This window comes from Portunus trituberculatus, chromosome 35 (assembly GCF_017591435.1).
Source record: "Portunus trituberculatus isolate SZX2019 chromosome 35, ASM1759143v1, whole genome shotgun sequence".
In the NCBI taxonomy this organism is placed as follows: Eukaryota; Metazoa; Arthropoda; class Malacostraca; order Decapoda; family Portunidae; genus Portunus; species Portunus trituberculatus.
In genome coordinates this window covers 16,458,498-16,471,456 of record NC_059289.1, presented here as the reverse complement: position 1 = coordinate 16,471,456, position 12,959 = coordinate 16,458,498, and the positions used below count along the sequence as shown (strand labels likewise).

The 12,959-nt window shown below is 36.7% G+C and overlaps 1 protein-coding gene across 1 annotated transcript; it reads right to left on the bottom strand.

The window, feature by feature from the left end:
* Nucleotides 1–2,415: 2,415 nt before the first annotated feature.
* On the bottom strand, nucleotides 2,416–12,663 carry LOC123513207 (ubiquitin-conjugating enzyme E2 G1-like). Its single transcript, XM_045270205.1, has 6 exons — nucleotides 12,367–12,663; nucleotides 9,507–9,609; nucleotides 9,165–9,262; nucleotides 6,564–6,742; nucleotides 6,220–6,320; nucleotides 2,416–4,624 (listed from the first exon to the last, which is right to left on the bottom strand). The coding sequence occupies exons 1-5, from the start codon at nucleotides 12,506–12,508 to the stop codon at nucleotides 6,246–6,248; spliced, it is 597 nt and encodes a 198-aa protein (XP_045126140.1). The 5' UTR covers nucleotides 12,509–12,663; the 3' UTR covers nucleotides 2,416–4,624; nucleotides 6,220–6,245.
* Nucleotides 12,664–12,959: the final 296 nt, after the last annotated feature.

The following is a 12,959-nucleotide window of genomic DNA, read 5'->3' as shown; positions in this document are numbered from 1 at the left end:
ACAAAAGTGATTGAAAATAAGGAAATGTGTTGTGAAGAACAAGGAAATGTGAGGGATTGGATGAGGACTGGTTGATGATGCAGAGCTAAGCATGTTACAATGGTTTGGGCATGTAAAGAACATGAGAGGATTGACATTTTTGAAAATGACAATTAAACATTAATAGTGTAAGCTAAAAGGAAGATCACCGATGGAATGAGAAGAGAGCCTTGAGAACATATACACCTTTGGCAAGTTCATCTCTGCATTTACGTAGCTTTGCCAGCTGACTATGTCATGCAGAGAGGGGTTTGGTGTTATTGCAGTACATTTGTTGGTTGCTGGTATTGAAGACCTGTAGGTGGTATGCCACTGACTTACACAGAGAGGATCAGTCCTCACCACATTGGAGGCCTCCAGACAGACTTTAAGTAACTTATGGGGATACTTCAATGTGTGACTATGTTGGCAGCTGCTTTTTCTCAGCCAACTTTGTGGAAATGTCAGCAACCTAATATACAGACAAATAAATATACCAAATCAATGTTCCCTTTTAGGGAAGGTAGCTGAGATAAAGCATCTATATGAATGCTTTCACATTTACATTTTTTTTTTTTTTTTTTTTTTATCCCATATTGTAGCATTTAAGCCTCTAGGAAATAGAAGACATTGACTACACTAAGGGTCAATATTACTCAGGCATCTTCACATCAAGGTCAGATGACACTGTGTGTGTGTGTGTGTATTTACCTAGTTGTAGTTTTACAGGGCCTGGGCTTTATGCTCGTGTGGCCCTGTGTGTACTTACCTAGTTGTAGTTTTACAGGGCCTGGGCTTTATGCTCGTGTGGCCCCGTCTCCATATCTACACTTATCCAATCTTACTTTAAAAGTATGCACACTCGTTGCAGACACTACTTCTTCATTTAAACTGTTCCATGTCTCAATGCACCTGTGCGGGAAACTATATTTTTTAACATCTCTCAGACATCTTCCTTTTCTCAGCTTTTTACTATGTGATCTTGTGCTTTGATTGTCATATTCTTCTCTCAAGATCAGTTTCTCATTATCCACTTGGTCCATTTCGTTGATCAATTTATAAACTTGTATCAGATCTCCTCTCTCCCTTCTTTGTTCCAGGGTTGGTAGATCCATAGCCTTTAGTCTCTCCTCACATGTCATCCCTTCAAATTCTGGAACCATTCTTGTAGCCATTTTTTGTAGTCTCTCCAACTTCCTTATGTGTTTCTTTTTATGAGGGGTCCACACTACTCCTGCATATTCCAATCTGGGTCTTATTATAGTACTTATCAATTTCTTCATCATTTCTTTGTCCATGTAGTGAAATGCTACTCCAATATTCCTTAGCAAATTATATGCTACTCCAATATTCCTTCAAAAAATTCTATCAATATGGCTTACTGGTTGATTGTTTTCTTCCATCGTCACTCTTAAGTCCTTTTTTTTTTTTTACTTTCTCCAGTTCTACTCCATCTCCCATCTTATAGATTCCCACGGGTCATCTTTCACTCTTTCCCATTTCCATGACATGGCTTTTGTTCACATTGAATTCCATTTCCCACATTTTACTCCATTCCCAGATCTTATTTAGGTCTTCTTGCAGTATTTCACAATCCTCTTTTTGCTTTATAACTCTGCACAGTTTTGTATCATCTGCAAACAGATTTATGTAGCTGTTCACTCCTGGTTCTGGCATGTCGTTAATATAAATGAGGAAAAGTATTGGTGCCAATACTGACCCCTGTGGCACTCCGCTTTCTACTGCTCTCCACTTGGACTTCATATCTTTAACTACCGTCCTTATTTCTCTCCCCCTCAAATAATTTTCTATCCATCTCAATGTGCTTCCTTTTAAGCCACCCTTCTCCTCTAACTTCCATAGTAATCTTGCATGTGGCACTGTGTTTCACTGTTTGATCTGCTGCAGTCTCTGACGAAACAACCAGACGTTACCCTACGGAATGAGCTCAGAGCTCATTTTTTCCGATCTTCGGATAGGCCTGAGACCAGGCACACACCACACACCGGGACAACAAGGTCACAACTCCTCGATTTACATCCCGTACCTACTCACTGCTAGGTGAACAGGGGCTACACGTGAAAGGAAACACACCCAAATATCTCCACCCGGCCGGGGAATCGAACCCTGGTCCTCTGGCTTGTGAAGCCAGCGCTCTAACCACTGAGCTACCGGGTGTGTGTGTGTGTGTGTCATTAATTCTCATAACTGTAACCTTACATCCATCCTTGACGTTCAGTTTTCATCACAAGTTGTCTCTCTAATTCTAAATTTTCAATCCACCAGGGGCTGGTTTTGGTAACAGTTGTTTCTTGTAATGGTGGTGCCCTTGAAAAAATATTTTTGTTCTTCCTCTCAGTCAATAAATAATTAGATACTATCACTAAAAATAATCACTGAAGCTTGGTGTTTATTGAATTGAAGGACAACTACAAACTGTTACTTAAAACATATTGCAGTAATATGGAAAAAAGTAGAAAACAAATGTTCACAGTAGCAGTTCATATGTCCAGTATAATATCACACGTGTTTTTCTTTTCCATACTGGGGTTTCCATTTATTGCTGGGTCAGGGGAATGATTGTGTTCCACCTTTACCTCCTTAAGGCTTAACAGTGACAGATTCTTAAATTCCCCTATGGCTAGGTGACACCATCATCTCCCGACCCAACACATGAACAATGAGACAACTTAACACTTGAGGTATTAAATCTTTCATGGGGTTTCTACAGAACATGTAGTCAACTATCATGGCAAAATCAAGCCAGGTTGGATGAGTTGCAAATAAAATTTTTAAATTGTTGATTTACTGACCTGAAGATACACTTCAGGAAGACGCCCTTTTGGCAGCATAAGTGATGAGAAGATATTGCTGCTGATAGTTTACCATTTGTATATTGGACAAAAGCAGCAGTACTTAGAAATGTTTGTGAATCAATTAAGAAATTTACAATGTATGAAGAAGGCTTCTTTTTTGGCACAAACTAAAAGCTACCAAATCTGCCAGTTAAAGGGTGCTCCATCTGAAGGCATATATAACAATGATGAGCCACTAACCCATTCATGTAATAACAAAATGAAAGCATTCCTTGTAAACAGCCTTGTTTCCTGCTGCTGAAGGTACTTAGTGTGATATGAAGGAAAGGAAAAAGGGTGGTAACAAGTAGTGGTTCCTTGAGCTCTCATTCCTCAAGCTGAATATCAATAGTGAAGTACACCGGAAAATTTGCAGTTTTGAGTTTTGACTACGTCCATCACCACCATGATAAGTGAGCAAAGTTTACATATTCCCTTTCAGTGTGTGTATATATATATATATATATATATATATATATATATATATATATATATATATATATATATATATATATATATATATATATATATATATATAAAGCTGAAAATTTGCAACACATTTTCATTACAAAGTTTAAGACTCAAGACAGCAACTATGATCTTATTCTAATTTCATTACAAAAAAAAATGTTTTTTCAAAACAACTTTGATAGTGCTATCTTGAGGAGATAGATTCCTTCAGCTCAATAGCAGGATCCTATTAATGATGAATCAGCTGCATCATAACAGCATGGAACTTGTTTCATGTAACACCACACTTTTAGTTATTTTATTTATTTATTTTCCTAATGGGCAAAGGTACAGCCCTAACCCAATAGCCGAGTGAATGGAACAGTATGAAAATTTTAATTATATGGGAGCCATTAAGAATCTCATTGCTAAATTATCAGTTAACTGTCTTGCTCAGGACCAACTTAGATTTAATGCTACCTGTTGATACAAAGCTGCAAATGAAGTAATTATCAAAATACCTAACAAAATCTAAATTTCTTTAACAGTAGGGCTTGACCAAGTAGTTTAATATCTATAAGAGCACTGTGGATTTGAGTAAGGAAAGGCAGTCACTCCTTCCTGTATGTACTTCCACAAACTATCCACTCTAGACCTTAACTTGCCTAATTTTATCATAGCAAAGTAACAAACTTTTCTTCTTACCCGAATATTTCAAATGACACAGTATCATTCGAAATTTTAGAAGACCTGTGTGATGAAGAAAAGTTAAATTTATTTAAATTTTCATGCTGTTACATTAAAAAATCAATGACAGGGAGATATACTTATATCAATTTTGCTCTGACATAATCAGGTCTCGTTAAGTGTCGTAGAAATGGCTGTGAACTTTTCCACTGCTGTTCTCTCCCTGGGGTAGGTCGAAGAGTTTTCACTTTTATTAAAAAAATGATCACTCGTTATTCACAATGTGACCCTGATCAGAAATAATGCCACAAGGGTGCTGTTCAACACTTGTCTCACTCCATCATCTGGTCCCAGATCTTGCACCACTAAACCACAAAGTATTTTTTTTGTTTATTTTTGTTGTTTATAACTTGTAAACCCAATTTCCATCTTGCAAGTTAAAATGGTCATATCAGTGACCTATATCACTAAGTATTGTGCTTGCTCATAATTGCAAGGTATTTCAACATCAGTTTATCAGAGGTGTGTTGCAGCTTGGGAGTTGTTACTGTCCAGATTCCTGACCATATGTGGCCTTCTGGGACTCACTACCACACCCATTCACAGTCTTAAACCTGAAACAAGATAGTTCATTCAATTAATTAAATGGTGTCCTTAACATTATTCTTTATGAATTATCCCTGAAAAATGTAAATCAAGAACACTTTTCTTAGTAATAATGTCACAAGGATATAGGAGACACGTTCTCACAATAGTCAGGAGGTTGGCTACAAATTTGGCATGGAATCAGTTTGTCATAAGGAGATTCCACTTCATATTTATGTCATGCTGAAATCATCCTTAGAGTAATACAAAATACAAAAAGAGGGGTTGATCATACTGAGGACCAAGAGTTTATTAAAAAAAGTGTGTGTGAAACTGAAGGTTTTGAAATTAAGTGCCTAATGCTTCAAAAGTACTATAACCTCACTCACTTTTTTTTTTCCAAATTCTGCTTAATTTATACCATATGATGTATCTTTGCACTGAACAATAATAATAATATTAGAGCACTAGGAAGGATAAAATTATATTTAAGTACAGTGGTACCTTGAGATACAAGTTTTTTGAAATAGCTATGAGCAAAATTTTGAGATACAAGTCACGCTTGGGGATGTTGCCACTGTAGTTGGCAGCTCGGTGTGTCAGTCCAACCTCAGCTGAGCTAGTATTTACATGTTTCCCGTGGATCTCATGCACTGTGATTGTTATTTTATTTTTTTTTTATTTTTTAAATTTTTTTTAAGGAAGTGCAATTTTAATTTATGTTTAATGTTTACGTGTGAATGATGCCTGCATCCTTTCCTCCTTCCCTCCTCCTCCTCCACCATTTACCACCATTAGCTAGCAAAAAACGTGTCTCCAAGGTAAGAACACTAAATAAACATTTGCTGCTCATTTATATATTTTCATGCATCAATAAAGTATGCATGTGTACGTAACTGAAAAGACAAAACAAATTTCTCCTGTCTCCCCCTACCTCCTCCATGCTTATCACAGAGGGCGGGAGAACAATGTAAACAAACCTCTACAGCTAAGGGCTAAGGCAGTGCTCCTCTCCCCCCCCCTCTCTCTCTCCTACTTAAAACTTCATCTATTCAGTGAGTAATGTTTACAGGGTTGTCAATGACCTCTTCTGTGATTATTAGAGCACCCAGTCTTTTGTGGATGGCTATATTTGTACACACCAGCTGACTGACAGTCCCAAGTGAGGATTGGGAATGAAGTAACGTCCTGTGAAATGCATCCGCCGAGATAAATATACTTTATATAAGTAGTTTATCTATTTATATTATCTTTTGTTATGTTTTATCATGTTTCTGTTAACAATCATTATTTAAAGATACCTTTTTCTTACCTGAAATCACACCAAAAAAATAGGGGTGCTCTTTTTTGGGGAGGCTGGAATGAATTAATGGAATTTCAATGGGAAAAATTTTTTTGATACGAGCTTTTTGAGATATGAGCTGCATCACAGAACGAATTAAACTCAATCTCTTTGTAATTATTCAAGGTTTCAATCCATTGATTTCCTCTAATGAAATCAAACTTTCATCAGAAACAAATAAAAACAAGAAGCAAAAGCTTCTTAAGAGATATTTGTTGCATTTCCTAAACATAAAGGGAATGATAAACTATAACTATCACTACAGAAAGTAATAATACTTACCAGGGATATGCTAATGTCTAGAGATCCTATTCCTCTTGACTTCTCCGAACACAACGCGCTACTTTCTTCTTAAAGATATTGTAATCTTCACGCCAATCTTTCTGTAATGGATAGTAAATGTTATTGAGTAACTACATATAGAAAGAAATACTTAAATCAATTAGTCAATGTTTACTTTTTTCTTAATAATTTAAAAATCTGTGCTAAATGTCAAGCCTTGACTTTTACCAGGACAGAAGTACTGGACGTTAATGCATTATGTATTTGAAAAAGCTGTCCTAAACAAGCAGTGCCTAAACTTTCACAAACACAATAGTGGTCATGGGTGCAATATTTTGACTTACCGCTGCATCAACATTTGCTGGACTTTCATCATTGGGATCTGCTAGCATACTAATGACGGAGATGAGGATGGTTTCAACCGTATGCACAGGAAGCCAACGCTCCGAGGCTTTTTCATAACCCCACTTATCATCTCCAGGTTCATGGAGGATTGAGATACATACATCTCCATTCTTCTCAACTGAAAATGAAAAATTAGTTTTTGACTTCACACTGTTTGGTTAATGCCTTCTTAACTGTCTGCTGTATCACCATTTTTCTCCCTTCATTCAAATCCCTCTAAAATTGGTGAATTTCTTCCCACAAAATGTGTTAATAGATTTCCTATATTTCAAGAATGCAAAGACATTTCCCCCAAACCATTCCATTTATTGCAAGATTTTTTAAAGGACCAACAAGTTATGTGCAGGAAATAACCTACTGCAGTTATTTTATCAGTAAAATTATAAAACCTGCTCCATGTGAGCAAGAACTAATTTAAATTTAAATTTAAATTTACAATTGTAATTTCAATTTTATTTCTGAAAGATTCCTTCTCCCCTTTTTCTGTGTGTTTGTGTCTAAAATAAGGGCACAAAAGTGAGCTTATGAGTAAAATGTTCTCAAGTTCTCATAAAAAGCAGCACAAGAAGAATCTAAAGGGTTGGTCGATTTGTTGCAAATTGTCTAGACACTCATCTTTTGAAAACGTTGCAAGTCATGGCAAACAAGAAAAAAATGGAAATAGAAACAGGAAGATATTCCAGAGTTTAGCAATGGAAGGGATAAAAGAGTAAAGATACAGTGGAGACCCAATACTTGAATGCAAAAGTTTGATTTAATACTAAAAAAAAAAAAAATCTGATAGTTGAACGTCCACACACGTGGTTGTAAACAAAGTCTCTCTGGCATCCCCCTCCCCACCGCCAGTTGTGACTTGTGCTGCTGCAGTCATCAGAATAACATTTTCCTGCATTCTATCTGTAGTCTTTCATTTATAAACTTACATTAACACCAAAGGCTTATTAGTGGTGAAAATAGCTGGTTGCACATTTGGTCATATACAAAGCTTTGTCATCTCCCTTCTCGCAGCCGCCACTGTACTGTTTGATACCATATTACTGGTAATATCGGTATTACCGTAATACCTGTATACTGGATGCCGGTGTGCATTCCATTGTTCTACCGTGTCTTGGGAAAAGCAATAATCTTCTGCATTCTGTCGGTAGTTTTTCATTTGGAGACTTACAATCAGGGGTGTGGAGTCGGATTTTCAAAAGTCCGACTCTGACTCCAGTAAATTTAAATGTTGCGACTCCGACTCCGACTCTGTTTTTTTATTTATTTATTTTTTTTTTACAGTACAACGATATAGTCTATTTTTTTACATCAGGGATGGTGGCCAACAGAAAAGATTAAGCAAAAAGCCTGCTACTTGCCACACCCAAAAAAGACGAAAGTTAAAAGAATCAATACTTACATATTTTCGAGTCAATCCATAATAAAAGTGTACTTGACGATTATATAATTATCATAAATTAATAAAATTATCTTTATATGTAGTGCTTGATTGGACACATCCTCCACAAAGTCAATTTCTCCCAATTTGTAGGAATTTCCAATCTCCATGAAGTGGAATCTTTACTCGAAAATTTATCACGTAAAGGAGTCTGAGTTGTTAATATTTTTACTGACTCTGACTCAGACTCCGACTTCGGCCAAAAGTAACCGACTCCTTGACTCCTCGACTCCGACTCCACACCCCTGCTTACAATGGCACCAAAGAGGCTTATTAGTAATGAAAATAAGGAATTTAGTGAGAGTGCAAGTGTTAGTGAGCCACAGCCCTGCACTAGTGGATTCACAGGAATCAGGAGAAAATCATGGAAGGTGTCTAATTCTCCGGCTATCTTCCTCCTTCTCCCTACCCTTCTCCTCGCTTCTTCTAAGTTATCCATCACCAGCCTTCACTTATGGTATGTACAAATCAAAATTGTAGAAACACTGAAATTTCTATAAACTTGAGGTTTTACTAAGATTAGAACAAATTATCTGATTTATAAGTATCAATAGTCAAACTTTTTAATACTCAAACAGCCATTTGGAACAAATTAAGTTAGTGTTGAGTCTCCACTGTACTGGTTATTTTTACATTAGTGAGATGGGTAAAACAAGTGTGAATGTAGAACATTTCTTGCAGTAAGGTTATTGGATGAGCTGAGGCATGCAGTCAGAAAGTTCTAAAGACCAGTAATCTTGGATATAAAGATAGAAGAGAGAAAGATATGAAACATTGCAGCAATGAATGAGTAATTCAAGATAGAGAAGAAAGAGAAGAGATTTAGAGTAGACTAAAAAGCTTTAGGTATATACAGGAAATCAAAGTTATAGTGTAGGTATGTCGTCAGAATATTTAAAAATAAAATAATAATAAATAAATAAAAGTTTTCAAAGATGCAACAAGACAATAACTCATCATTAATATGTGGAGACAGCATATCTTAAGTACCACACACAAAATTCAAACCCAAACTATCCTACAAGAGGAATATCCTATTTGCTCACTCTATAAGGCAATATAATACTAGAAATCTCATAATTTACAGACAACACATTTGACTTACTATTTGGATGCCAAATGTCTGTGATGAATTTCATTTTGGGCGGTCGGAGAGGATACTCTCGGGGAAATATTAAATGTGCTTTGAAAAATCCTCCTTCACTGAAAAGCATAATGAATTTCTTAATATCATCAACACAAACATACATGCATCTATGCACACACAAAGACAAGACACAATTTATAAAAACAAAAATAAATATATAAATAAACATTTAAAAAATTACAAAATAGTGAAAAAATTGAATATAATAATGGTCATCATCTATAAGAATATGCAATATATGAGATGCTTTACAGAAAATAAGTAAGTTTTATCACAGAAACAAAATAGAGATGGCCTTACTAAAGTGTGTCTGGAGGACCTATAATGAGAACTTCCCACTTGAAAATGTCGTTGTCATCAATAAGTCCCGCTGAGAAGCCTTCGACAGGATTCTTGTTTAATTCTGCGGAAGAACAAAACATATTTTAAAATAGATATCCATGTAAAATGATAAGTTTATGAATGAATTTCTGAGTCAAGACAATGAGTAAATATCAAATATATATACTTGTTCTGTAAAATATCACTGCCTTGCCAGAGCAAAGACTTCTCTATTCCAGCTATACATAACCAGTGGTATCAATGACAGCCATAGTCACCATCCTTTGACATGGCAAGATGTGTGACAAAAGTATCTTCTTAATTTTGTCTATGAAAATGCAAAACAGAAAAACCACAATTATCGTGCAATATAATGACAAACATGAAATTCATAAGAAAAATGGTGTTGAATACAATATGTACGTAGCAAGGCCATTAACAATTTCCATTAACAATTGATAAATGAAATATAAGAAACCTTGTAAGTGGTTTATGGTGAAATAACATGAAATGACATGGAAACCCTTCTCAAAGTTCCTTAGTAACAGTTGATCAGAGTAAACAAACAAAACTGTGCAAAACTTTAAATGTAATGAACTCAGCTAATTTTTAATACTTCAAATTCACCAAACACCATTTACATAGTAACCAAAAGCACAATTGCAGCCTAACACCTGATGCCAGGTAGCAACTGGCAGTGGTTGCTTGGTGAGCATAGCAATTAGTGGCTTAGCCACTATTGGCTTCTGTTAAAACCCTTGCTTGGAAGGATCTTTAAAATAATGTTACAATGCTAAAGTGTCTTGCCAGAATGCTTCATTTTGCTAGATAACAACTGATCATAATGAACAAAGAAATAAAATGACTTCAGAGATATAGAAGGCACAATTCTTCAAGTATGTCTTATATATACTGATGAACCAATAGCTCATAAAGAGTTAGGATTCATACAGCAGGTAAATTTCTAAATATTTGTGGTGTGAACATGATGAATGTTCAAAGTGTCTATGAAAAATTAATTGACTGAAATGTGTAGTAGATGAAAAAAATCATAATGGGAGACTGGAATTAAATATGATGATGATGATGTTCAAAGGCAAAATGTTGAAGATATGAAAGGAACATTTTTACATGACAATATTATAGCTAAAATACTGAGGAAGATTACAGATGGAGGGTTTTTTGGGTGTGTAAGTGGGAACATAGAAAACCACAATCAACCCATTCCCCCAAGAAATGTAATTTAGTACTATACTGAACTACATCATTATGTAATAATTTGTTACTTGAAAAAGAATGTGGATACACATACTTCCTGTATGAAATGCTGGATCATGTGAAGATAAGCTGTCTTTTTGTTCAGTAGAGCTAATTAGATTGGTTAAAGCTTGGTTAACAAATATGATACAAAGTGGTGTGGCTGTCTATCAATGGAGGGGAGTCACAGTGGAGTGTGCAGGAACACAAGGGAAGTGGAAGTCAGAGGAATACTGATGCTACATTAAAATGTACAGCAAGAGTGGTATATGGCTGCTGTGACAGGCATGGGGCACCTCAGGGTGATAATTCTCATGCGGAGAGAATGTGTCCTCTGAATGTCCCTGTTGCTATACCACCAGAGCTATCCAACCATAAAGCACCAAAGATAACTAAACTTAATGTGATCCAAATATTCACATATATAATGGACAAAATTGTCATTAAACATTTCCTACTTTCTTATTAATTTTTCTCGCCAAAAATAATCTAGTTCATGAAACTTTGGTATATTAGAATTGGCTTTGCTGTCATATCCCTTCTACAACATCAATCTTTCTGCAGCAGCAAGTCTTCCAGCTGTGTGGGGATTAGCAGATTAGCCTTAAGGTGCACAATCACAAAGAAAACTTCAACCACCTAAATGTAATGGGCAGGATTGAGAAAAGTAAGGTAGGAGAGTGTGTTGGGAAGCTAGGAGTCAAGGTAGTTGTGGGGATGGAAGGGGGGGATGATGAGGCAAGGTAGGCAGAAAGTACTTGGCATTTCCCACATGACCCTTACTCAGCCAGGTGACTCAGCCTCACCCTCGTGGCTCAATTGGGTACACTAACAAAGCCACAATACTTCTCCCTTCACCAGGCCAACCAACGCTCAAAGTCTAACCAGTACTATTAACCCGCCAAGCATCAACACATGTAATAGTAAGATAATGAGCAGTCCTTCTCATTATGCATCAATAAATAAGCAAGCCTTCCAGCACATCGAATACCATGCTCTACTGGCGCCTGATGCAGCCGCTGTTCATCCTCTGTGGCGTTTCATTCTTTGTTATTCAGGTCAAGGATATAAGGTCTCCGTGGACTTGAGAATTCAATGATCAAGGCAAAGTGGTGGCGAGTGAGAGGTCCTTGGCCACCTAGAAGTTAATTAATTTACATGGAATTCCAAGCACCAACCGCCATTTAAATACTGTGGCACGAACACTTTCATATTTATGTTTTTATAACGTGAGTAATTTGAAGTTTGGAGTCAGAAAAGACATAACGTTGGTTACGGAGAATGTCTAAGACTCCCTTGGTGACCCTGACCGACCTCAATCCTGCATGACAAAGGCCGCCCTTTCTTCCTTATTTATCAGGCCATGGCTAGTCCTGGTGGCAGTATTAGACCTCAGTTACCTCGCCAGGAGGAAACAGGACACACACAAGCCATCATTGACACAGAAAACAACACATGCTTTGTTTTTCTTTCCCCCCGTACACCATCGTCTGCCTGAAGGACACTGCTCATACTGCCCCATTATGTCCTTCCATCGAGCAAATAAATACCATTAAATGCCTGGGAAGGAAAGAAAAATTACCTGCGAGCTGTTTCCGAAGCAATAAAGCACTCTGTGGCTCCCCCATGGTGGAGAAAAATGGCAATATAGAGGAGCGGCGAGGCTGTGTTATCACTGTCCCGCACCTTCCGCCGCGCATGCGCACCGCCGCCCTCACCTTCATTAATGTAAAGCGTTTTTTCCCCACTTCACTGTATCTCGTAGGCCTGCATGTGGTGTGTAGTGCCGCCAAGGCGTGTGCCTACACCCTATGTATTACAGCAGCCTCCCTGTGCCTGGCTCATGGCTCTGGGAAGGCAGGATCGTTGCATGTGATTTGTGAGGGTTTGACGTGAAAAAATGCGAATATTTATTTATTTATTTTTTTTTTTTTGCATTTTGGTAATACAATAAGTTATTAATGATTAGTAATAAGAAGAGTTACTTTTGAAAACCTTCATATTACCTGTAGATTGATACTGTACATGGTGAAGTCGAGTAAAATGATGGTACAATGAGGCACTGAATGAAATACAACAATGAATTAGAATTTGAATTAATGAGAATAATCAATCCCAATAATCACTCATATTAGACCTTTAAACAAAAATTAAAGCAGTCTAGTAATATTATCA

Excerpts from the sequence above, each read along its gene's own strand:
- LOC123513207 (XM_045270205.1), bottom strand. The coding sequence starts at position 12,508 with ATGAAGGTGAGGGCGGCGGTGCGCATGCGCGGCGGAAGGTGCGGGACA. Across the intron at positions 9,610-12,366 it reads GCTTCGGAAACAGCTCGCAG|AATTAAACAAGAATCCTGTC; the intron begins GTAATTTTTCTT and ends GTTCTTCCGCAG. Across the intron at positions 9,263-9,506 it reads GGTCCTCCAGACACACTTTA|TGAAGGAGGATTTTTCAAAG; the intron begins GTAAGGCCATCT and ends TATGCTTTTCAG.